Consider the following 25,780-nt stretch of genomic DNA (forward strand, 5'->3'; position numbering starts at 1 on the left):
TTAGAATCCCCGAAAAACAAGAGCTAAATTTTCAGACAGCTAAGCAACAGAACTGATGACGATGGACGATTTATTGCCGAATTGTCTATTTGTATTTTGTCAATTAAAAACAATAAATACATTTTTTTAAATGAGGAGATGGGGGGGGGGGGGGCTGACATTTCATAAAGCATTGTTGTTTGAGAAATTTGAACTGAATGTTGCAGTGATCTAGCAAATATACGCAACGATTTTATACACAAGAAAATAAAAATAATAATGATGACTTAAAACATTACATAAAATGTGTATTTGCAACCACTAAATAGGTAGAACATGGATGGATGGATGGATGAGTTGTTTCAATGTACCTAATGAAGTGGAAGTTGTGAGTATGTCTTATAAATGTACGTGCGCATTATTGTCTTTGTACAGTCTTCTCTTTATTCATTTCTTAGCAGGTGGAGTTTGTCAAAGCGATAGATGGCCTGGCGTTACATTGCGCCGCATTCTTGTCATTACGGTAATGACGTCAGGGACCACACCCCCTACGCTCACAAGCTAGGCGCTACTTACCATTCGGACAGCATTTTGGCGCAGTTTCGCATCAAGCTAAACAAGAAGCGTTCAAGCTGGTTAGTTCTTCATTTCAAGTGCAGTGCATTTGCAACATCTGGAGCGTTCGCAATGAGTTCGATCAACGTCAAAAAGCTGAAAGTAAACGAGCTGAAGGACGAGCTGAAAAAGCGTCGTCTTTCCGATAAGGGACTGAAGGCCGAGTTGATGGACCGCCTGCAGGCCGCTTTGGACGAGGAGGCCGCGGTCTGCGATGAAGAGGCTGCCGAGGAAGAGGGTTTAGAACAGGCCGCTGAACCGGAGTGCATGGGGGAAGAAGAAGAAGGTGATGCTCCGGTGGTCGAAAGCATGGAGGCTAACGAGCAAGAAGCCGAGGTAGAACAGAACGAGGCAAGCGCCGGCGACTCCGCCACCGCCACCGCCGCTGTTTCCGCCGAGGACGAAGAAATGGGAGATGGGGAAGAGGACGACGAGATGGATCCCTTGCTCAAGGCAGACGTGGATGACATGGAGAAAATAGAAGACGACGATGGTGAGCCAGAGGAGCAGGCAGCCGAGGGTGAGTTGCCTGAATTGGTCTCTTGGAGAGTTTCCCCCCCGTGCTTTAAACCCACCGCGGCGGAGAGTTGGTTGAAACTGAACGCAGCATTGCACGGCGTCCATGTTGAGCTCCACAGCGTGACCTAACTAGGCCAAACGTTAGCTTCATAATGACGCAGTTTTGCTAATACGGGCGTTAGCTTAATTGGCGTAAACATAAACATTTCTGTATCGTTAAAACCCTACCGTGGACTGAAAGTATAACATATAGTCGTTAGTTGCGTAAAACGTGTCTACGCATTCGCTGAACAGGCGACCTTGCTTGATTACTTAGCTTGTTAGCTCGCTGACTAGCATAATTCTCTTTGTTCTGGGAAGCGCTCATTAGCCGGCGGCCGACTTTACTGTTTTCTGCTTTAGTAGTCGGGGATGCGAATTTGATGGCATACCATACGTTTCTGTCTCTGAATGACTGTTTTTGCTACTTTAGTGGTAGCATTTTAGCATTCGCACTTATGTCTGTCGACACTATCGGAATATATAAGATTTATTTTTTTTTAAATCTGGACGTGTTTAACTATCTAACCTTAAGTTGTGTGGAAATTGGATAAATAATGTAAAGTTAGTTTACTCAACACGCGGTTACGTTATTCGTGGTTCGACGAATTATCACGTTAAAATGGGCATTTTATAGCTCTAAGCCGCCATTTTAATTCTGCATAAGCTGTGGAGGGAAAGTGGTGTTACTGTCAGTGCAGTTAGGAGGCTTACATTTCCTTGCATGGTGCATTACCTCAAAAGTACGGTGTACTTGTCCCACACTAACTTTATTTTACACCATCTGTAGGGTTATTGTTCTCATTTTAATACATAAAATTGTTTTCCCAGCCCCACCACCTCTGCTCTTAAATGTGCATATTTGGACCAGCTTGCATTGTAATTAGACTCTGGTCATTAAAATTGTATTCACATGATTGTACTATTGTCTAATAATATGAGGTGTTTTCCACTTCTTTAGCTTTTATGATGGTCGACTTTATGTAACTGACTGAACGGGCTTTGTGGGCCAAACCCCACTGCCAGTCCGACCTCTCTCAAAGGAACACCTCATTATATATCTTTGTTCTATTTTCAAAGGGGATGCGGACAAAGACACGAATGCTGATCAGAAGAATAAGAAGGGTGTTAAGAGACGCCGGGAGGAACATGGAAGGGGCTACTTTGAATTTATTGAAGAGAACAAATACAGCTGGTAAGGATGGGACAGAGCAAAATGGCCTTCAGCATCCCTGAAGTGCCATCATAGCTTTGTTATGTATTGGCTTTAAGTGCCGATGCACATATACCTAGCTAGCCTTTCAAGAACATTTTATAAAGAAATAACCACTTTCTAATGTTTTGAGGGCTATCCCTTACTGCTCAGAGAACCTTACCATTATTTATCTGTTATACATTGTTGTATACATCAAATGCACTGCAATTCTGTAGCAGGAGTGAAACTCAAAAGTGAGCTTTAAATTTGCTCCTCTTAACACTTAATGTCAGTTGTGTCCTCAAGGTGATTCAAGGTTGCTCACAAAGAACCCAGAGGAGTGTAGCAGATGTTCACAGTTCATTCAATAGGGAGGGCCTGACTGGGGTGGTAGTTGAGCAATGTGGGAGGAGGGCAGGTATCTTGTAGAAGTCTAAACGTCCACGAAGGAACTCGCTTTTGACCGTCCATCGTTTGCCTCGCAATTGTGAATAATTTTCATTTTTCCCCCCCACTCTTTGTATGATATTGTATGATATTTCTGTGTTTCTGTCTCATGAATCATGTCATGTGTGAGAGATAACATGGTGTGAGTGGAGATGGTGAGTTACAAGGTTTACGTTTTCATTTTCCCCCTGTGCTGGTGGTGACATCAAGCATGGTGCGCATGGTCTGTTCACATGTACCTTCTTCTTGATCAGTGTTCTCATTGTGTTATCCTTTAATGGCACAAAATCAGATTGAGTTATATATTTAAGGTAATCATCGCATCATTGCCATCTGACAGACCCCTCAGCATTTTAGAGTCAACATTTTTCTACTGAATCTCCTACTCTGCTCCAGATTGGATCTGACCTTGCTTGGACTTTTTGGAGTGGTTTTCAATATGACAATATTATTAAGCTCAAGTTTGTTTGTTTGTTTTCCATGGCCCGTACTAGTTTTTCAGGATAACGTAATTTCTCAAGGAGCATTACTTGATTCCACATGGACAAGTTTTGTAAGAACCCTCCTGTGATTTAGGGGCCTGATCTTGTGCTATATATTTGGTAAGTTACTGTAGGCTGTATTACTTCACATAATTTATTTACAGTGGAACCTCCAAATTGAAAAACAATCACAGTAACATATGAAGCATTTCTGGTGGAAATGTTAGATGGAAAAACTGTTTGTACAAGCAACTGGGACACCATCTTGCTCAAAAATACGTTGTTGTTGTTAAATATGTGATAACCTCGGATTGTGTTAGGTGTATTCAATTGTTCATTGCTAGTGCTGTTCAAGGTCAAAATGATAGAAAATGTTTAATTTTTGACTTATTCCAAGACAAGTAGATAACTCCTCCGGCCATTACAGCAGTGTGCCACTTTGTTTGGCATCCACTCTGTTTTGTATTTAAACATATTTTCCCACATGGCAGGGCAATGATTCAATATCAATATGTATCGCAATAGACATAATTAACATTAGTAAAATGCATTGGATTTTAAAAAAAACCCCAACAACAACAACAAACCCCGGCATTTTGTTTGTTGTAAGCAACGGCTGCAGTGTTGCATGCCCAAAAACTGTTCTTGTGAGTCAAGTTCACTGACTGCATAAAAATTAATGTACCATAACTGTATAAATGCCGCTGCTTTGTGGCGGCATCTTCTGCAAATGAGCATTTACGGTGCACTGCTGGAAGAGTACGGATGTCAGCTTTAAACTACATTAAGATATAAATTCAGCCTTTTTTTCTTTTCTTTTTTTTGGGGGGTTCTTATTTTAAATAGTTAAAATAAAAAACAATTGGCTGATATGAAATATATTGTGATAGATGTTTGTGTATGATACTTCTGCTTGTTTATGATTACTTCTTGTTGTCAAGCAAAAACACTTGTGCTGTTGCTTTTTTTTTTTTTAGCTACTCAATGAGTGGAAGCCTGAATGTTGATGCAGAGTAATTTAGTCATTTGGGCCATTGAACTTTGGAGGTTCTGCTGTGAGTACATGTAATACATTTTGTCAAACCTATAGATGCATCACAGCATTAAAAGTCATTCAAGTCCTTGCGTCACTCGCAATATAGATTTACTTCTAAGGCTCGTGGAGGTGCAATTGTCTTTCTCTTACATTTAGATTTCACTGGATGATAAAAGGTAAGTGTCTGTGCAGGATCACAATATACACCACTACCCAGAACGGGTTGGGGGCTTGCTAATGTATTATTTCCCCCCCACTTCTTTTCAGCAAGTGGTTCCCATGCAATTCAAATGACCATCATCCAATTGTGTATATGATCTTTTTTTTTTTTTTTTTTTTTTTCCCCCTCACCCCAGGGCTTCCTTTAAGTCGCCCGTGCCTCCCTTGGACGAAGAAGATGAAGAGTTTGATGACACCAAAGTCTGCCTGGACAACTGTGAGTCGCCTAATAAGATGAGTGACTACAACAGTGGGAATAGTGATATCTTTCATCTGGTGCAATACATTTTGTGATTGGCCATGTTTTGGCTTTGCAGATCCATCAATGACGTCGTTGATCGGATCCTAAAAATAAGACATTAAAGCAACAGAGGTTCTCACATACACATTTACCTGTAGCGGGCCGCCACGAATGGTATTTGGCCACTTTTAACCCTGTGAAACGCTTTGTGACATTCTGTCTGTGAAAGGCGCTATACAAATGAAAGTTAGTTACTTACTACTCAGTTTTGGCACTGTGTGTTAATATGTAACTGTTGTCACAACACTTATAGCTTCGTGGAAGCTATTCTACTACTTGTGTAAGACTTCTAATTAATACCAATACTGATTTTACATTGGAGTAAATACAAATGACTGAAGTATCAACTGTATCGTGATCAGTTTTTTTTTTTTTTTTTTTATCTGAGCAGCCCTAAAAATCCTGCTATTGTAAAGCCTATTAGGAAAAAGGGCACGATTAGCCACTTGTGAAATTGTGTAATTGTGTATTAACGTGTTGTTTTTCCTGTAGACAACTGCGACCTGCACTTTAAGGTGTCGCGTGACCGCTTCAGTGCCTCGTCGCTCACAATGGAGAGTTTTGCTTACCTCTGGTCTGGAGGCAAGGCCACGTATGGTGTGAACGAAGGCAAAGTCTGCTTCGAAGTGAAGGTACTATCACGATGCGTATGAACTTATTTTAAAACGTAGCCATTTTAGTCCTGCTCAAAAATAGAAACTGATGAATATGTAATCAAGTTGTTCCCGTCTGCCTGACAGATCACAGAAAAGATTCCAGTGAAGCACATTTCAAGTAAGAACATGGAAATCCATGATGTACAGGTCGGATGGTCGTCGTCTGCTTCGTCACTGCTACTTGGTGGGTTTCCTCATTCTCGCGTAGCCCATCTTGTTTTGTCAATGCTGCTTTTATTAGTGTCAGACTGAAGGCTATCAGTATGTATTGTGATAGAAACAGGATCGATATCAATATAAAATGTGTTCAATACAGTACTTCATAGCAATATTTTAAAATTGTCAGCAGAATTCCAAAGTCTTCGAGGTCCCACACATGGCAAGAAATAAATCACTGGTTTTACGGTTTTGTGGTGTGCAGCCACACAGCACAAACACCATCACACACAAATCCATTTCATTCAATATTTCCAGGTTAGACGGGAAGTCTAAACAAAAGTAAACAAACATGGTGGCCCAGGGGCGATCGTTTGTGCTTGAGAGGTGTCAAAAAAGGGTCAAAGTGGAGACAGCGCAAGCACGGAGTCTCTCTTCCGACATGACTGTTTTGATTTTGGATTTCTTTCCATCCTTCCTCGCACCATCGTTTTCTGATTCGACCCTTGATTTGAGATTGGAGAGGCCCAAGCATCCTTTTGAGCAGCTGAGATCAGCCTGAACACACTGCACATGGCAGGAATATCTGTTAAGGTTGTCAAGAAGAGGAGACCTGAGGCTAAAATCAGGCTAAATTATCATGCCGTGCGAACTGGGCTTTAGTGCTCATTTGCCCATCTGAAAAAGAAGCCGCTTAACTAATGAAGTGCATGTGCCTTAGCTTTGTTCAAATAAATGATCAATTATTTGTGCAAACTAACACCTCCAAATGGAGATATGGGATATAATTCAAGGAGTTCCCAGTCTTTGACGTGCTAGCTCTATCGGGTTTTTAGTTGAAAGGACACCTAAGATGGCCCTGCTTGAACCAGGAGCATGGAAGTAAATGTAAGTGCCGGTTACTGTATGGTGTAATGATAAGATCGGCTAATGGGTAACTAGCTGTATTGTATCCTGTGGTTTTGTTTGCCATAGTTTGATTGTCTTACTTTTCTGACATCAGAGTAATGGAGGCGGATTGACCTGTGCAATCATTTTAAATGTGACCTAGTTCCTGGAAGAGCTTTATGATAGCTTCTCCCTGTATTGTGCTGTAGTAAAGCTGTTTTTTTTTTGTTTTTTTTTAACTATTCATTAATCATTTCAGGAGCCTTTTTACTGAACTCATTCGTGAGAGTCGTTAGGGATTTTGTTTGTATGCATGCATGGTTGTGTGTTTAGCATTGTTAAAAATAAAACAGGAGCTTGAAATGAAAATCTTGGCGTAATCTACATGTAAGTGTCCGAGCCACATTGTATCCTAAATCGCATTGACTTGTTCACATGGTCGTGTTTGATCTTTTGACAGTATGTACGCTCCCATTACGATTTAGGTGACGGCATCCGTTCATACGCATACTCTGGGAAGGGCAAGAAGACGACAAACGCTGTCATGGAGGACTTTGGGGAAACTTTTGATGAGAATGACGTCATCTGCTGCCTCGCTGTAAGACATCTTTTTTTATATTGACGTAATTAAATGGTCCTCATTGATATGAATGACACATTCCCAATTGGTCTGTTCAGGATTTCGACGGGGACGAGGTGGTTCTGTCCTTCTCCAAGAATGGTGGGGAGCCAGCCGAAGCGTTCCGTGTGAGCAAAGACGAGCTGAACGGCCAGCATCTCTTCCCTCATGTCATGTGCCACAACTGCGCCGTGGAAGTCAACTTCGGCCAGATGGAGACGCCGTTCTTCCCCGTGCCCTCCGAGTACACCTTCATGGAGCAGGTTCCTGTCGTCGACCGTGTCCGTGGGCCCCTCGGGCCGCCGACCAAGGCGGACTGTGAGGTAGGCAGCTTATAAACTTTATCGGGAATAGAATGCAACGTTTTGATTCCTTTTTATGTTAACCGCTTCTCTCCATCATTTTGTGCTTGTAGATCATAGTGATGGTTGGTTTGCCAGGTGCGGGCAAGACCACATGGGTGAAGAACCATGTCCAGGAGAATCCTGGGAAGTACTACATCCTGGGAAGTGACACAATCGTGGAAAAGATGATGGTCAGTTGTGGTACATTGTAGGAAATGTACGCTCATGAATACGCAGTTGGCATATACCATAATTCTTGTGTTAATTTTAACTCTTCTACTGCCACACGTTATATAAAAAAACAAAAACAAAAAACCTTTAATATGACAAAGGCTTTGATCATATACATCATCCTTGAAAACGTTCTGTTTCATCAAATTTCATACACATTGAGGCGATTGAAAAGAGGTACTAAATACCAGTTATTGTTTTTTAATTAGATCTAATTTTCGTCTGGTGACTGTGTTGACGAATAGATTTTTTTTTTTTGTTTAGTTTTCATTCACAAAATTATCACTAATCCTGTCATACAGATCAACACCCCGAATCGGCAGCCAAAAGAATACAACAAACTGCTTGCCATTTCCCAGCGTGCACCTCTTTTCTTGGGAAAGTTCATTGAGATTGCCGCCCGCAAGAAACGCAACTACATCCTGGATCACGTAAGTCACCTTAACATTGCTCTGCACGCCCATGTCAAACAAAAAATATCAACTCTTGGCTCGTTCTTCCCCCTCCAGACTAACTTGTCTGGCCCTGGGCAGAAGAGGAAGATGTGCTTGTTTGCCGGCTTCCAGCGCAAAGCTGTGGTGGTATTCCCCTCCGAGGAGGATTACAAGCAGAGGGTTCAGAAGAAGGTCATGAGTGATGGCAAAGAAGTCCCCGAACATGCCTTTCTCAAGATGAAAGGTAAAGCTGGTGGGAAGTAACAAATAGTATTTGTACTTGAGTATAGCGTGTGAGTACTTTGGCTCACTCTGGAATTGTGGCATAGTTAATTTAATTGTGTGTTGGTCTGTCACAGGCTTCTATTCCCTGCCTGTGGAGGGCGAGAGCTTCAACGAGGTGCTCTTCGCCGAGCTGCCGAGGGACGACGCTGCCAAAGTCTTAGAAACGTACAAAGAAGAAAGCAAGAGCGCCCTGCCCGCTGAGAAGAAGCCCAACCAGGGAAGCACCACACCCAAACGAGGCGGCGGATCCCGCGGGGGCGGTCGCGGAGGCAAGAACCAGTTTGGCCGCAGCAGTGGGCCGGTACAGAGGGGAGGCGGCGGCGGCAGTCGTGCGGGCTTCCAGGGCCGAGGCAACTTCCGAGGAGGTATGAGGCGTTTTTGGCGCCTAAGTTGGGTCGATTATCGGTGCCAATCGTTGGCATTTTGACAAATATCTTTTTACAAATAAAAGCCACTAAAGTTTGTATCTCACTGAGCGGTGGTGAATGGTTGCGAACGTAGCAAATTTAGGGTATTCATCAGAATTTGTAAGTTGTCCACAGACAGTTTTTACTTGTCGTGAAGACATTACAAACATATTCAGACAATTTTTCGCCGTCTGCGAAGATCTTTTGAAACCTTTTCCGAACCCTGACGAAAAGCCAAAATTGGCTTTTGGCGCTCAATGAGATACAGGAAACTACTTTATGGATTCATTTAAATTTCCACTTTATAAAAAGGATGCTACACTGGGAACTACATTATCAATTTTTAAAAATAAATAAAATAATTTGAAATTTTCTTGAACTTAATTTGCAGTAGAAAACTTTAGGGAACTATTTACTTGCTTAGTTTTTAATTTAGCTTAACACATGCCGATGACCCTGAAAGCGCCCTGCAATTTTTGTTACAATTTTTGAACAAAGCTGTCAATTCGGTCTATCTGTACCCAAGGTTGATGCCTGCTATGGGTTAAGAGGTACAAGTGACTTTCAAAAAAATAAGAACAAACACAAAGTATGTGTGTTTCTGTTCAAGGGGTTAATCTGTTGAACAAATATGAAACTGAATTGAAAAACTGAATCACTTGCTATGTTTAATAAGAGGTTTAAAAATATAGTGCTACGAAAATATATACATTAGGGGTGTGAATTGCCTAGTACCTGACGATTCGATTCGTATCACGATTCACAGGTCACGATTCGATTCGATACCGATTAATCCCGATACGAATGGTCACGATTCGATACCGATTAATCCCGATACGAATTTATAAGTCGATTGTTGCGATTTTTTTTCATTCATATTTAGAAAATACTAATCAGTAAGCTTGTAGAGTGTAAGATTTATATGAAAATGTATTATTTATTTATCTAAAATTTCAGTCTTATAGAGGTTGTAATCTGTTTCATGTTTGAACAGCATTAAAATAAAAATATTAAGGCTTAATGTGCCGTTCATATAACATTCTTCCATGCTCAAGGTGTGAATCCTAAAAAAAAAAAAAAATATCGATTCTGCCGATTATTGAATCGATTCGAGAATCGCGCGATGTAGTATCGCGATATATCGCCGAATCGATTTTTTTTTAACACCCCTAATATACATGTATAAATATAAATTTGTCATATTGTGACTAGATTAATTGTATATGTAGGGCTTTCTTTTATCTTTTACTTTTTTGTACAAGTGTTTATAACTTACACTAATATTTGTAAAGCGCATGTTCTGTTTATTTTTACATACTTTTTTTCCTTCATTTGCTTCTTTTTTTTTTTCTATTTTAATGATATATTATGAAATATAACTACTTATAGTACATTTTCATGATATGAGTTAGCGGTGGTAGGACTATATAAGTTCTTGTACTTTTTCCTACTCCCTTTGAACATATGAATTCTGACTTTGCTGATAATTCTTTTCCTTTTTGGCTTTTATTTTCTTTCCTTCACTTTTATTTTATAATTGTGGGAATGCATTTCAACTAGCTTCAAAAATTCACGCCTCCCGGGGTGTATATCATATCATATATGATTCCACATTACTTACCGTATTTGCACAATTTAACTTGTAATATCAACTTTTTCCCATTCATTTTCAATGGGACAGAACTTTTTCTAAGTATCACTTTCCACGCCCTTAGCATCATTACCAGGTGTCTTACACTGCTCGGTGGCACAGTTGGTAAAGTGCATTGCCCAGTAACCAGGAGGTCATAATTTCATAATTTATCTCTCAATTTACTTCATAAGCATTCCACATGCATTCAAATCTTAGCTTTCAGCATTCCCACGCAATTTCTCCAGAAATTGCACTTAGTCTAGTTTGTATTACATGTTCAATAAAACCAAAAAAAAGGTAGATGGGCGTTCCTCAGGCTGGCCTTTGTTTTCCCGCCTTGGCAGCCCCCAACCCTCGCGGCGGCTTCTCCCGGCCCCCTCGGGGCTACATGCCGCCCCCGGCATACAGAGGAGGCTTCCCCAACCGCGGCAGCTTCAACCGCAGCGGCGGTCACATGTCCAGTATGGGCGGATCCCCCAGAGGTGGACCCATGCGGGGTAACATGGGCCACAGAGGCGGACACATGAACCGAGGCGGTCCAATGAACAGGGGGAACATGAGCAGAGGCGGCGGCGGCGGCAGCATGGGTCGCGGCGGAAATCGAGGCCATCACAACCCGGTTTGTTGCCGCCCAGTAGCAGTCTTGTGAACGTCCCGGAACACTTGGTCACGTTTGTCTCGTTGCTTTGTAGTTTCATCAGAGAGGCGGCGGCCGAGGCAACTTCGGCAACAAGAACGGCAATTTCAGCAATCATAGGAATAGTGGCGGTTTTGGCAACAGGAACGGCATGGACAAGGCTCAGGCCTTCAACCAGAGCTGGCAACAAGGGGTCAGTGTTTCTCTCTTCCTTCCTCAGCTGTTGAAGCGTCACTTTCGCTTGTGTCTAAACAAGTCTTCTTTGTGCAGTTCTGGAATCAGAAGCCGTGGAGCCAGCAGTATCAGCCCAACTATTACTAAGACATTTGTTCAAACGGACTGGTGGCCACACTGAAAACCACTCTAGCCACGGACCATCATCATCATCATCATCATCATCCCTCCTCCATCAACAATGCCATTGTTCATAATATCTGCTTTTAAGAATCTAAAACGAGTTAACGTGGTCAACATTCCGTTCCAGAGGAAGACCAGCCGGCGTGAGAAGTTCTTACGAGAGCTCGAGGCGCATGTACAACATTTTCTTTTTATTATTTGTTGTATATTTATTTGCGTTTCATCACTTTTAAAGGACTTTTTTTTTTCTTTTCTTTTTTTTTTTTTTAACTTTGTATTAAGAACCTGAAACTTTTTTATTTTCCAGGAATGTGCTTTTTTTTTTTCTTTTTTTTTTTTTTTTCTTAATTGTAAATATTTGTTTGAGCAGTTGAATAATTCATTGTTTGGACTTCTGAAGAATATTGTTCATGTCCACTGTGCAGTTAGCGCAGACGCAGATTAATTACAGTGACTTTCAGTTTGTTGTTGGCCCCTTCCAAAACTGTCAACCAAATTCAAGACCTCCAATAAACAGTTTTGCTTGTTTTCTCCCGGCGTATAATTTATGTTCAAAGGTGTAAAATACCTTTGAATGGCCCCATTTGGAGAGATTTCCACCAGCCCTTGTTGGTGTTGATATTATCTCACTTGTTGTAATGTGCACTGAGTTAGAATGAGCAATGTTAATGTTGTTTTGGGTGTGCCTCTTTAGAATTCCCTCTGCACATTTGAAGAATCATGGCAGGTGAGCGTTTGATGCGGTCCTAAGCAAACGTGACCACCTCGACGAGTGTGCTTGTAATTTGGCTGTCAAGTGCAATTGAAAATGTAGCCAACTCTTTCCAATCAAACGGAATATTGAACCTACTTTTGAATTTAAGGATTTGCATATTGACAGTATAGCAGACAGTAGCTGAGTGCAGATCAGGTTGCACATCTTTCACCAGCAATCAAGGGCTACATGGTGTTCATTTCAAATCTACGCAACAGTCGTTATTTCTGTTCCAGCTATTCTTTCTTAGTTTCTTGGCCTAACAATAACAAACCTGGTTCCTTCATCATTTCAGTGTACCCGACTAAACTTTTTTTTTATTTTTTACCCAAAGGGATGTTAAAACAAGCATGTAAATACTGTACTCAAAAACTATTGCTGTGATAAGTATTAGTCCTCCCTAGTACTGCTGTGTTCCACTCTTTTTGTTTTGATAAATTAGCAGAATTTGGGTTTCAGAAGACAATATATTTTTTATTTCTTGTATTGCAGGTTGTATATCAGGTCCTGTAAACCAACCGTGCTGCATCTTGTCTTTTGTATCCTAACATTGTTTTTTGTTATTTTTTGTTATTTTGTATGTCTCAGCTATATTAAAGTTAAATACGGTTGTGAAATTTGAGGGTTGTTATTGTGCCTAATTTATCTTATTTTGTGAATAATGTTCAATATGCATAACTCATGACAACGATGATTCTTGAAAAGATTCCATAATGCCAATGCCAACAATTTAGCCATGGAACCGATTAATTCAATTACCGTCCATTATTTCCTATGGGACAAATGGACAGTTTGGAAAAACGGTGATAGAATTCGTCACGCATGTACGTAATGGTCATTCCACTACTGCTCACAGCCTCTAGGGGGCATATTTGTACGGTAATACTACTCATTCTGACCAGACTTTGGTACATCGACTTTCAATTTGATTTGAGAGGACATCCAAATACCGTTTTGCACCCAAATTTGAGCACATATTAAGACAGCCATGAATCAAACACTACTGAAATATTTTTTTTGTTAAGGAAGCAAATAAAAAAATAATAATTTGGTATTTTAAGTAAAATTATTTTAATGCCTTTTACTATTTTTTTGTCATCAGTCTGTCGTTTTATATTTGTTCAGTAATGTAATAAAAATAAAAATACAGTAACTATTGCTATACTCTGCGTTTTCACTTCCAAATTTAATAGATTTCAAGATAAATAAATAAAAAAGCCTGAAATAACTTGAATGGTGATCATTTTAGTTTGCAGAGATTTGTTTTTTAAGACACCACTGTGACCTAAGAAGATCAACCAATCAGAGACAAAAAGCGCGACCAACAAGTATTGGTAGCGATGCTATTTTCTTGAAGTTGGACTAAATAGGTCCATATGTGACTATTTGTGAAACAAATATAGCTTTTTGTTGTTGTTGTTGTTGGGTCTCATTAGTTTGTGCAGTTACATTTTGCCCGTTGACTATATTCATATTTATGTTGCTTTCCTTCTTGTGACCTCCCAACTTTTGCTAGATGGGAGAATCCACTTTTCCTTGGCAGACGACCGTTCCTCATTTTAAGTAGGTGGCCTCCCGGCTATGTTTAACTCCATCAGCTGGATATTAGGGAATGACGAGACCCCCTACTCAGACGGCAAACAATGTATTATAGGTACGTTTGACCCTGCAGCCTGACGTTGACTCACAAAGACCCCCACTCTCGGTTCATGTGAATAGCCTGCGTCTTCTCCCAATGTGGCTTGTGTAGCTTGTCCCCACTGCAAATAAAGAATTACAAGCAGTGTTGTCCAGGAGACTGTATGAAATTGCATGTGAATGTCATCATGAATGTGAATCAAGAAGGTTGTAGCACAGGAATGTACAACTGGTGGCGGCTATGCTATCCTTGGGTTAGCGTGTCTGCCAATTTTTGTCAGCTAAAAACAAAGTGAAACTTTTTTTTTTCCGTGAAACAAAATACTTTATTTTTCCAACCATAAATCCATTCGCATGTACAACACTTGAGCCAGAATTTGAATGACTGCATGCAAATTCAAAATAAAAAACGATTTCAGACTGTACACAATTTACATAAAAAGTGCTCTTGAGAGGTGTATGAGGTTACCTCCCTTGTGATTGTCCGTTTAAATAGGAAGTACTTGTTATAATCCTTTAAATATACCAAGACTATTATAACTGTTTCCGTGAGGTTGGCTTCACACTATGGATACATTATCCATAGTGCATGCGCACCTCTCCACAATCATGTTGGGAAACTCCGCCACTTCGATCTCAGTGTAATCGCCTTTCTTCACCAGGTACATGAGGGGCAAGGGGGCGCTCTCCGACACCGTGCACCTCCTTTCCCCGTAGCCGTAGTTACGTTTGGGCTGTCTGCAGCTTCCGGTGCACCTGAAGGCTTGGTAACCCGCCGGCTCGATGATCCAGTACTGCGTCCACGTGAGGGCGCGGAAATCGATGAAGTACTGCTCCCTGCAACAGGTGCCCTTGCTCTGGTTGATGTCACAGTCGCCGCGAGAGCTGCAAAACAAAGAGGCAGGTAAGATGACTGTTGTTCCTCTTGGTTGACGTGTCTTTGCATTTTGCTTGTTGGTGCCTCAAATGAGTCAGGAGTTTGTTAGCTACGCCCCTGTTGTGTTTTTTGTTGTTGTGGTTGTTGGGGTGCCAAAAACAAACATTTTATAATCAGAAACAGATTTAAAAGTGGCATTTTCCCTGATTAATATTGTGTTTGTGGAATATGAGTTAAGCATCAAAATCCCCCAGTTGTTATCCATCTCAGAAGGCGGCCATTTTGCTACTTGCTGTTGACTTATTAAAATGACATCACAGTTGCTCAGGGGCCAGGGCTCGGCAAACAACCAATCACAGCTCGCCTATTTTTAAAGCTAAACCGTGATTGGTCATTATAAGCCCTGAGCAACTGTGATGTCATACTCAGTCGACAGCTTGTAGCAAAATGGCCGCCCCCTGAGATGGATTAAAATTGGTGGACTATTGGTGCTAAACTCATATTCCACAAACACAATATTAATCTGAATACTGTGTTTTATACTAGTGCGGCTACAGAACATATTAATGTAAAAACAATTTTTGGGTTCACTTCCCTTTTTAGTGAATAGGGGCCTGGAAGTACATTTTACTTCCATTCCAAACATCAATCACATGACCCAAACGTACGTAAATTGGAAAGCACCGTAATCTATCACTGATATTGTAATGCAAGAAATATTTGCATTCAAAATACTTCAAAGCCATGAAATTAAGCAATAAATGGAAAAATGTGAACGAGTAAACGAGTCTTTCCTTCTTGTGCCACGTATAGTCAGTAATCTCCACTGGTGCAGTCGTAAAGTCATAATTACAGAAATGAAAAATACTATTATAGGATATAAATAGCCTATAAGTATGGCGGCAACTGAGCAGTAATTTGATCTGCGTGAGGAACCGTGTTACAGAGACTGAACTGGCATGCTCTCTTTTTGTTGCATTCGCACAAACTTTATTTTAGCTACTATTCACTCCTTGGACCAACACCGCCCTCCTGTGCCAAAGTGCGGCACTGCAACACTATATGCCCCATTAATACTCATTGGCGTATTCTTACACCGCGGTGCAAAGTAATTCACTGAGCGCCGCTTGTAAACATAAAAAAAAAAGGGTAAATAAAAACATAAAAGTTGTATGAAAAACATTTCAGTGCCAAAAATAATAATAATAAAGACAAAAAAACTACCGAAAAACAGTAAGTAGGTCTACACCTGACGACGTTGTATTACTCCGCATGTGCAAGAAAGGCGCTACTTGTCAAAAATATGTATATCCGCAGTTATGCAGCATTTTATTTTAGAGTTATGACTTATTTTACCAGCCCCTCTCAAAAGCATCTAAAGCCCTCATTTAGCACCGGGAGAGAGAAAGAAAAAAAATCCGGAATTATGCCGTGCCTGTTTACTCCGCGGAGCAAACTAGTTCATTGCGCAAAACGTCTTGTGTCGAACTTGCCATTGCTTGCTGATTTAACTAGAACATGAGTAGTGACACGATTCACCCCCCCTAGCAAAGGGTACAAAAGGTGGCAGGTAAACACCCCTCCCAACACACAAAAAAAGGGAGGTGGGGGTTTCGTGGGCTAATTGGCACATCACTACAATATCCTGTATATCAAAAGCTGGCGCCCTTACCCGTACTCTTCGAGGTTGAGTGTGTAGAGGACGAGCTCGGGTTTGCCCAAGGTGTTGTCAGTCTGTTCCTGGGTGGTAAAGCGCACACTTTTCGCCACCTCCGCCGCGAAGCTGCCAGGTCTCTCGCCCTCGATCCACACCTCCAGGTGCATGGGCGTCTTCTGCTGCCGAGTCTTCGACCAATAGTGCACGGCCTGGGTCACATCAAAGCTCTTCCAGCCCGTCTCGTGAATGGGAATCAACCTGTGAGCGCGAGGCGGTCGTTAATTAGATTTCCTGATCACATTTGATATTTAATTAGGGGCTCAAGATAACGAGCAAATGCGCAGACCGGATGTAATTTTTTTTTTTTTTTTTTTTTTTTTTTTACCGTGAGTCCACCAGCGACGTGCGGTTGGATCCGTTGGGCAGCTCCTCGACCCAGTAGATGCTGACTCGGGCGTTACTAACGGCGGGCCGGTGGTTCTTCCTCTCCACCGCGAGGCGCTTGTGGTGCGACGCCCTCTGGTAGAGTTTGAGTTCGGCCATGGTCACCTCGCTGTTATCCGGGATCATCGCCTCCATGTCGAACACCATTCGATGCCGAGTGGTGTCAGAGTATACATATTCTCCGGAAATGTCTACCAAAATAAATCATTTGATCAGAAATTAAAATGGAGACGTGCGTAAATTACGCACCACGATTACGCACTTGAAATGAATGGATTTCTATTCTATTTAGATCCTATTCTAAACTTTCCATGCCACGAATTTAAAAACGACAAATTCCTACCAGCGTTGCCGGGAATTCCTCTCAAAATGCCGGCCAGGCTCGGCAGAGATCGGCGTCTCCTGCTGTGGTGCGTCTTCAGCATCGACAAGTATTTGTTTCTGATGTGAGCCGGGACAACCAAATTCTCCAAATCCCTCTTGTTGATCTTCGGAACCTCGTCCAGGCCCAGTTTACGCAGGAGCGCCTCCTTCATATCCTGATGCGTAAAAGCTTTGGTCAAGCCGAGGAGGACGGTGCACAGGACGCAAGCGCGGAGGAAATCCATGAGGAAGCTCTTGGAAGCAAAGTTTTGACAAGCAGACGCACAGTAGCACGAGTCAAGCCAGAGATGGACAGTGGCCCCCGCTTTTATATTGTCGCGGCACTCCCAGTCGTTGGCACTTTGTCGATGGGGGGCAGGGAGCATTATCAGAACAAAGGTGCGACAATGCAAGGCCCCCCCCGTCCTAAACAGGATATCTAAGTGGCCGTACTTCAAACAGCAACAATTAGACTCGAGTGCCATCACGATTGATGTCAGTCTGCAGGTAAATCAACTAATTTGGCCTTCACCTTCAAAACGTGTACGTTTCCAATAGCCTAAAAAAAAAAATACCATCTTAAAGTGCACTTTAACCACAAGCACTTTTGCCTTGTAAGGTAGTAAAGCGCTATACAAGTGAAGTACCATTTTCCAAGCACATGTTGATTTTATCTATTTTGTTCTGTAAAATTTACATGCAGATTGTGTTTATTGTACATTGAATACCAGTAGAATAAACAAGTTGTTCTGTAAAGTTGTTTACATTTCCCCCAATGTATTTTATTTTTATTTTTTTACAGAATTTCCCTGGTAACCACAGCTGCCGTTTTTTCACCGTAAAAACAACGGAATATTTTTTACGTATACGTATCTCTTAGCTAGTCACTGATACCAAGTACTGATACCGCTAGTACTTTTGATACATCTATTCAGCCATCCATTTTCCAAACCTGGTATCCTAACCGAAAAAAAAGACAATTTTAATTAAAGACCTATATATCCAAATAGCATTTTCCCTAAAATTGCATTAAATTAATTGCAATTTTTTTATTCTTCTAAATTCGAGTTCCTGATTGTAAAACAGCCAAAAGAGGGCGGCTGATACTCGTAACTGGTTGAGGTCACGAGTACCGATAGATTGAAATAATGCCTGGTATTGGCAGACTTAATGTCAATACAATCCAAAATAGACATACTGTAGGCAATTGTACCGTTTTGATATTTTCACAGCTTGAAGTGGACGTGAGAAGAGCTGTGCATGTGAATTTTGGTGACGATTCATCCCGTTTTTGTGTCACTAAGTGATGTTTAGCTTTTGTACACGTGCATTTAGTAAGTTGACATAACCCTGTACTGTATGTGCATGTGTGTAAGCCATCGAAAGCATCATTTACTGAGTTTTATGTGTAGCCAAAAGTAAATAATGTTTTTCAAAGGTTGAATTTTCCAATCTTGTTATTGATTGGTTGATGGATAATCGGAGAGAGCATACTTGGATATTTTCATAGATTTTTTCAAGGTAGCCCTCCATTATGTGCCCTATAACTGACTGGCGAAGCAGTCCAAGGTTGTAATCAGCCTTTCGCTCTTATTACATCTGCTCCAGATGTGCCCCAGACAGACATCTCTTGACCCTGTGAACCTGCAGTGCCCCCTCTTCACCATAGCACCCTTGTCTGCACACTCTGATGTGTACATTCCACCAGACGATGTCAGGCCTGGGACAGTCTGGCAGCAGTCCGTCACGCACCCTGTCTTGTCTGGAGAGCCGTTGTTTTTGTCCAGCGTTGAGCAAGCAGACAAAGATGGGCTCATCCAGCATGTAGGTTTTTCCCTGCAGGAGGAAATGCAATGCAGCGTGGGGAGGGGAGGGTTTTAGGATTAGATGTTGATTCCGAGCCCTGTCGCCCATTCTTGGTCCTCTCCCTGGTAGATTAAAATTATTAGTCAAACAGACAGTTAATCCAAGGGCCCGAGAGGGGGGTGGGGGGGCGAGGGATGTGGATTGGGGCAGGCTCTTCACAGGTTGGTGATTATCTGATTCCATTGCGAGGATTTGCCTTGCCTTTTTTGTCACACAAACATTACAAGAGGGCCGCTCTCACTGGCTGCCCACACGGCCCGGCCTGTGATTGTGTATTGGCCTCTGTTTGCTTGGAGATGTCAGACGGGACTGAAGAAGCACACAGGAAGAGCAAATGACAGATGACTGCCAGGCCTGCAGCATCTGAGCGGGCAGAAGTAGGACCCTCATACTTGCTTATTGGCACAAATGTTCACTAAATTGGAGTTCTTTATGACACTTTATAATTTGTTGGGTTACATTGTGCCACCAAGCACAGGGCTTAAAATAATTTTTGGTGTTGTCGTATTGTTATTTAATTATGTATATGAACACTATCACACTTTCAATATTTCTTTAGCAGTTAATATTGTATACGAATAGCAGAAATGTCAAGTATAGCATCTGACTCATTCACTAAGTTCAAATCAGGCTTGGCTTTCAATAAAGAGATACTTCACTTATTTAGCCCATTATAGCAATAAAAAGTTACTATTTTGTCTATAATTAATTTGATACTTTCATTATTTCTCACATACAATTAGTACCTTTAAAAACACGTTTTGCCACTTGCTGTCGACTGAAAATGACATCACAAGGGCTCAGGTAACCAATCACAGCTCACCTGTTTTCTAGGTTTGGGCATGTGACATTCACAAGCTGAGCTGTGATTGGTTACCTGAGCCCTTGTGATGTCATTTTCAGTCGACAGCAAGTTGCAAAATGTGTTTTTAAAGGTATTAATTGTACATGAAAAATAATGAAAATATCAAATTTATTATAGGCAAAATATTCATGTTTGACTGCCAAAATGGCTAAATAAGTATCCCTTTAATTAAGAAAATGCATACACAAAAATTAAATGCAAATACTCAACTCTTGAGTAGTCACCGATTCCGATACCCGTAGTATTTTTGATTCATGAAATTTCCCCCAATAACCAATGACAAATAATTTTGAAGAAAGACCTTTATGTCACAATATATCATTTTTACTCAGCATTGCATGAAATTAATGGCATTTTTCTAATCTTCTCATTTCTTCTTCATATCTGTTTTGTAGTTCTGATGATAAAACAGTCATAAGAAAGTGGGTATCGGCTGCCATCACTAGTACTGATACCCAACTCTAAAATAGATAGATAGATAGATAGATAGATAGATAGATAGATAGATAGATAGATAGATAGATAGATAGACTATCTTTCTAGCTAGTTAGCTAAGTAGCTTCAGGTAGCAAGATAGCTAGATAGACAGATAGATAAATCACTATTTCTCTAGCTAGCTAAGTAGCTTCAGGTAGCTAGCTTGCTAGCTAGATAGATAGATAGATAGATAGATAGATAGATAGATAGATAGACTATCTTTCTAGCTAGTTAGCTAAGTAGCTTCAGGTAGCAAGATAGCTAGATAGACAGATAGATAAATCACTATTTCTCTAGCTAGCTAAGTAGCTTCAGGTAGCTAGCTTGCTAGCTAGATAGATAGATAGATAGATAGATAGATAGATAGATAGATAGATAGATAGATAGATAGATAGATAACTCACAAAATAATACTGTAATACTATACTATAAAATTAAATGGCACAATAGTTATTCAAACCTGCTTTTAGATGTTTTTATCAAGAGTTTACAGTTTCATTATGCCCCAATATACATTACGCTGGGAATATCCTGATTTTTGTGCGCGAGAGTGTGTCCTCGAACATATGCATGCCGGAATGTCACTTTGGTGGCAGAAAAGTCAGTGTAAAGGTACTCCTGCTTGGACCATGTCTAAATAGTGGAGCAGCTAATCTAACATAATTCTGGTGAATGTAATATCCTTATTAATCTAGTTTTGAAAAAATTACAAGGGTGTATTAATTTAAAATTATTATAATAATTTATCGTGAGTGTGACGTGAAGTGTATGGCCCCTCCCTCTTTTCCTTCCCCTATCTAAATGTATGGCCCAAAGTGCTCAATCAGGTTGTCTGGAGTGCAGTCAAGAGCCAGTCTAAGTGCCTACACACAAAAATACATTTGTCCTCCCTCTTCTAATCACTACAAGCCCTAATTCGGCAAATGAAGATGTCCTTTTGTGTGATGTTTCGCAGTCTTCCTTCCTTCCCATGTCAATCAGAGACAAGTTGCCTTTAGTTCAAAGCCACATCTCAACTGCTAGGTGCCATTTCTTTTCAATCAAAGGCCACTGAACTCCCACAATCAACAACGGAGGTGTTAATTAACATGCAACATTTGCATTCAAAAGACGTTCAATTTATAGGTCGTTCCCTTCCATTTGTGCGACTACAGATGACTTTTGCAGGCCTCCAAAAATGCTGACTCTGAAAGAATGTGTGCTTTCTATCTTTTTTTTCTTTTTCTTTTTTTAAATTGAAATAAACCGCTGGCATATCAGAAGGAAGGGGCTTTGGTTTTGCAAATGATACTCTCATTTATAAACACCTCCCTCGGAGCGAAGGCGGAGCAGCTTCGCATAGTCAATATTGAACTTGTTGTTGGTGGTCAGTGCAAATTCGTCATTATTATTCACATGCTCCACGATCTATATCTGAACGTCAAATATTTGACGGATTGCTGGTTTGCACCATAATGGGCCCCCGAGGGACAGCAGACGTCCACGACGATCCATCGGCTGCGTCTGCAAACCAAACAACTGCTCAATAATCATCGAGCAGTCTATCACAGGTGGAAAGCGCCAGACCAGACTAGACCTATGAACAATTATTGCTCAATCACCCAGTCAAGTACGCGATCGTCTAATTGCATTTCAGCATGGCTCTACTCAACTAATCCCGCGCGGCACAGTCGATTTAGACAAATAGGATCAGACATGATTAGATAGGACTAGCATTAATTTTTGCATTAACTTTTAATTAATCGAACTTTTTGATAAGCCACGATTTCTTTTAAATATATATATTACAGAAAATCACAAATTATATGCAGTAAACGGGACATAAAGTGAAATAATACAGTACTATTTCAAAAGTAATTATTTCGTAATGTTCACCAGGGGGCGCCATTGTCACATAACTCGCTATCTATCTATCTATCTATCTATCTATCTATCTATCTATCTATCTATCTATCTATCTATCTATCTATCTATCTATCTATCTATCTATCTATCTATCTATCTATCTATCTGTCTGTCTGTCTGTCTGTCTGTCTGTCTGTCTATCTATCTATCTATCTATCTGTCTGTCTGTCTGTCTGTCTGTCTATCTATCTATCTATCTATCTATCCATCCATCCATCTTGTACAAATGAATAGTGAAAAACAGTAAACAAAAGAGTAAAAATTTAAAAAAAAGTCCATAATTTACATTTTATATAATAATCCTGATAATAACATAAATGCAAAAATGAAATATCTGCACATTAACATTTTTTATTTTGTTTGTAGTCCTCATACTGTAAAATATACTGTGATTAGATGACAGGATAAAGGTACTTAGTGCCACCTAGTGGCATCCTTTTTTATTATTTTCCTGAGGTGAAAAAGAGGAAGGTGTCGTGTTGATTCTATTCTGTTAAGAGTGGCACCTGGCAATTAAATGGACCAAACATCTATTAGAGTGTAGGCCGCTGATAAACAATAAATTCCTGTGCACACAGCTCCAAATGGCCGATTGTTGCCTAAAATCATTGTTCATTTCCGGCATGTCAGGAAACGACAACATGCAACAGCGAGATGAGGCACGTATAGGCCACAATTATAACTTTAATAACATTTTTATATTGCACCAATTAAAACAAAGTGACAGTGCTTTAGAGAAAACATAGTAAAATATCAGGGAAAAGAAGAAGTTGATATTGCCAGTCCAAAGTAGGAAAACAAGACGTGTGCATCATGGACCAGTCAATGTTGTCTGTTAATCATTAATTGATGTACTTTGAGCTGTGATAAGCGTCTCACTTCAAAAGCATGCGGTGTGATAAGTCAGTCAGAGTAATGGAGAATAAAAGGTCATATGTTGAACTCCATTTGTGTTCAGAAAGGATTAGCAAATATTCATTTGGGCCTCACTTTGATTATAAATTATTTTTCTAACTGGGTTCAAAGAATGGGTGGACACACATTGTGCAAATGATTTATTTCAGATAAGCATGTGATTGAGTTAAATTGAGACTTTTAAGTCATATATGATAAGTGTGACTGCAATGCAACAGATTAATGTTGCTTTATTGTACAGCACTGTATAGCAGTTTTGTTAAAAAACAACAACAACAACAACTAAAAAACAAAACAAATTGCAATGCACCCCCTGCTATGCACCACACCACCAGTAGCCTGACAGACATCCCGCAGTTTCCATTCACATTTTTTGACATCCCCCAGCATCACTCCCTTCTCCACTCCCTCCCTCTTTTCCGCACAGCAGATGCTGCTATGGGCGCCATGACGGTGATCTGGGATTTTGCCCGCAGAAGCAACCAAAGATGCTATGAGACAAGGAAGAGTGGCTGTAAATCAACGCCAAGATGGCGGAGTAGCTCGTTCTACGCATGCGCGGTAGCTTTAACGATTCTAAGCGTCTCCACCTGCATTTTTTTGTAGCACTTTAAGCTAACATATGTAACCTGTCTTGTAAGCGCTTGTATTGAGTATCTTCCGGTGAGACGTTTAATTACTTCCTCGTTGGTATCTTACAGACGAGCTTCGATTACCATAATGCAACGCGAGGCCGGTTTAATTTGTCATCTGAACGTTTGAATGTCTCTGGTAGCGGGTAGCTCCGCTGTGTGAAGGCAAGCAAAGAGGCGACCGACCGGCGGGGGAGGCAGCAAGCGAAGCAAAAGGCGAGGAGGACAAGAGGACAAGAGGGAGTTTAGGCTGCGTCCCGTGTTTGGAAACAGCCGGCCCAGACTTTTGCGTTCCATTTGACGTGAGACGGACTGCAGTGTAACCTTCAAAAGAAAAAAACAAAACAGAAGAGGGCCCCCTCGCATTTTGACGGCCAACTTACTTCGTTGGAACTCTTTTAACAACCGTCGCGTCGAAGTGGGTTGGAACTAAGGAGACGTTTTAGTTTGAGGACGCACACTGGGATTTAAAGAACATATCTGGCAGCACTGAGTCGCGACGAGAGGATATTTTGTGGTGCAAATTACGAATACTATTTGAAAGGGTCCGTCTTGTGTTACGTATGACAGGCGCGTTGACCACATGACACGGGAACCCTTTGAAGTGGATTGTAATGATGACGTTTAGCAGTTAAACGAAGTAAGCAGCGTTAACGTCGCTAGCTTGCGAGCTAGTTGGCTAAAGTAGCAGGCTGCTAACTAAGCCTGTGTCGCCCTTTGCATTCCCGAAGCAGAGGAGGGGCAGTGGGGCTTTTTGTAGCATTGCGGCTCTGTCTTGCATTTTTGAAAGCCGGAATGGAGAATCCCAAATGCGAGCCACATCTGCTCAGGGGAAAGTGTTAAACCGCAGCGAGAGGACCGTTTTCCATTTTTTGTTAAATCAAGGAGCAGCGTCCAAACCAACCGGCCTGGGGCAGCCAGGCTATGTTATTGGGACTACTCGACTTTCCTCTTGTGCCCTGCGGCGACCAGGAATGTTAACATGGAGAGCTGCTACTCCCCATTTCCACCCAAAATGTGGCTCTCGAAGCAAAGATAATGAGTAAATCGGCAATACAGCGACTGAAAGCAGCTGAAAGTTTGTGATTTTTTTAATTTTCGGAACATATTCAAGGTGAAATAACTTTTTTTTTTTTTCACTGGCCCTTTTGAGCCCACCTTTTTCACATTTTTCGCTCGTCGATAACCCCAACTGGACTGTACAAACATGTCGGGAGAGGTGCGTTTGAAGAAGCTGGAGAAGCTGATTTTGGACGGGCCCACAGAGTCCAATGGCCAGTGTCTTAGTGTGGAAACCCTTCTGGACGTCCTGGTGTGTCTCTACGATGAGTGCAACAATTCTCCCCTCCGACGGGAGAAGAATATCATGGAGTTTCTGGATTGGGGTAAGACAGTCTTTTACTACAATTTATTTCTGTTTGGCCTGTGCAGCCAGCTTCATTGTTGTTCTTTTTTTGGTAAGACGATAGGCTAATAATGTTGGCTGTGCACTGGCCCTCCCTTCCACATCACATTCCTTTTATAGTAGTCGTGGGGCTCAGTTGGCCTGCTCTTTTCCTCAACACTACTAACCCTCCCTAAAAAACAAACCCCCCTAAAAACAAGCTGTCATACTTGAGTGTATCCTGCATCTCCCTGTTACCCTTTTACCTTATACCTATGTCTTAAAATATGCAGCTTTGTGTTAATATATTAAATACTTTTACTGTAATAAATTCACAAAGTAACGAGGAGGCCATTCTGAATAGAGTAAACAATTTTGAGAATAAGTATTTTGTACAGGTGCAATATATAAAATTGCTCTTTATTATTTTTGATAGTCAATTCATCCATTAATTAAGTTTTTGGGGGAAAAAAACAAAAACGTATCCAAATCCTTGTAATTTCAGCTTTTCATCAATAAATATT

General features: G+C 41.0%; 3 protein-coding genes across 11 annotated transcripts in view; 2 read left to right on the forward strand and 1 right to left on the reverse strand.

Moving 5' to 3' along the window:
- The first annotated feature begins 513 nt into the window (after positions 1-513).
- Positions 514-12,850, forward strand: hnrnpub (heterogeneous nuclear ribonucleoprotein Ub). Its single transcript, XM_077510560.1, has 14 exons — positions 514-1,114; positions 2,233-2,347; positions 4,669-4,748; positions 5,325-5,464; positions 5,573-5,672; positions 7,018-7,130; positions 7,211-7,474; positions 7,567-7,686; positions 8,029-8,157; positions 8,236-8,404; positions 8,520-8,810; positions 10,830-11,104; positions 11,178-11,315; positions 11,393-12,850. The coding sequence occupies exons 1-14, from the start codon at positions 667-669 to the stop codon at positions 11,441-11,443; spliced, it is 2,433 nt and encodes an 810-aa protein (XP_077366686.1). The 5' UTR covers positions 514-666; the 3' UTR covers positions 11,444-12,850.
- Positions 12,851-14,235: 1,385 nt separating this feature from the next.
- On the reverse strand, positions 14,236-17,490 carry lft1 (lefty1). Its single transcript, XM_077511226.1, has 4 exons — positions 17,193-17,490; positions 16,791-17,040; positions 16,421-16,663; positions 14,236-14,756 (listed from the first exon to the last, which is right to left on the reverse strand). Exons 1-4 carry the CDS (start codon positions 17,455-17,457, stop codon positions 14,432-14,434), a joined length of 1,083 nt encoding a protein of 360 aa, XP_077367352.1. The 5' UTR covers positions 17,458-17,490; the 3' UTR covers positions 14,236-14,431.
- A 6,274-nt stretch (positions 17,491-23,764) lies between these two features.
- cdc42bpab (CDC42 binding protein kinase alpha (DMPK-like) b) overlaps positions 23,765-25,780 on the forward strand; it is a 55,516-nt gene continuing 53,500 nt past the window's right edge. For 2 of the 9 annotated variants that reach the window (XM_077511221.1, XM_077511217.1), the window contains exon 1: positions 23,769-25,257. In XM_077511221.1, coding sequence (XP_077367347.1) covers positions 25,080-25,257 — 178 coding nt within the window. In that variant the 5' untranslated portion in view covers positions 23,769-25,079. Of the gene's footprint in view, positions 25,258-25,780 lie in introns of all 9 variants that reach the window. The other 7 variants (XM_077511216.1, XM_077511218.1, XM_077511220.1 and 4 more) reach the window with 7 other exon arrangements.

Source organism: Festucalex cinctus, chromosome 21 (genome assembly GCF_051991245.1).
Source record: "Festucalex cinctus isolate MCC-2025b chromosome 21, RoL_Fcin_1.0, whole genome shotgun sequence".
In the NCBI taxonomy this organism is placed as follows: domain Eukaryota; kingdom Metazoa; phylum Chordata; class Actinopteri; order Syngnathiformes; family Syngnathidae; genus Festucalex; species Festucalex cinctus.

What these genes read in the sequence shown, in the direction of transcription:
- hnrnpub (XM_077510560.1), top strand. Translation starts at nt 667, where the DNA reads ATGAGTTCGATCAACGTCAAAAAGCTGAAAGTAAACGAGCTGAAGGAC. An exon ending in GCAACTACATCCTGGATCAC is followed by an intron (nt 8,158 to 8,235) that starts GTAAGTCACCTT and finishes TTCCCCCTCCAG; the next exon opens with ACTAACTTGTCTGGCCCTGG. An exon ending in ATCGAGGCCATCACAACCCG is followed by an intron (nt 11,105 to 11,177) that starts GTTTGTTGCCGC and finishes GTTGCTTTGTAG; the next exon opens with TTTCATCAGAGAGGCGGCGG.
- lft1 (XM_077511226.1), bottom strand. Translation starts at nt 17,457, where the DNA reads ATGGATTTCCTCCGCGCTTGCGTCCTGTGCACCGTCCTCCTCGGCTTG. An exon ending in AGGAATTCCCGGCAACGCTG is followed by an intron (nt 17,041 to 17,192) that starts GTAGGAATTTGT and finishes TTATTTTGGTAG; the next exon opens with ACATTTCCGGAGAATATGTA. An exon ending in CTCAACCTCGAAGAGTACGG is followed by an intron (nt 14,757 to 16,420) that starts GTAAGGGCGCCA and finishes TTTGTTTTGCAG; the next exon opens with CTCTCGCGGCGACTGTGACA.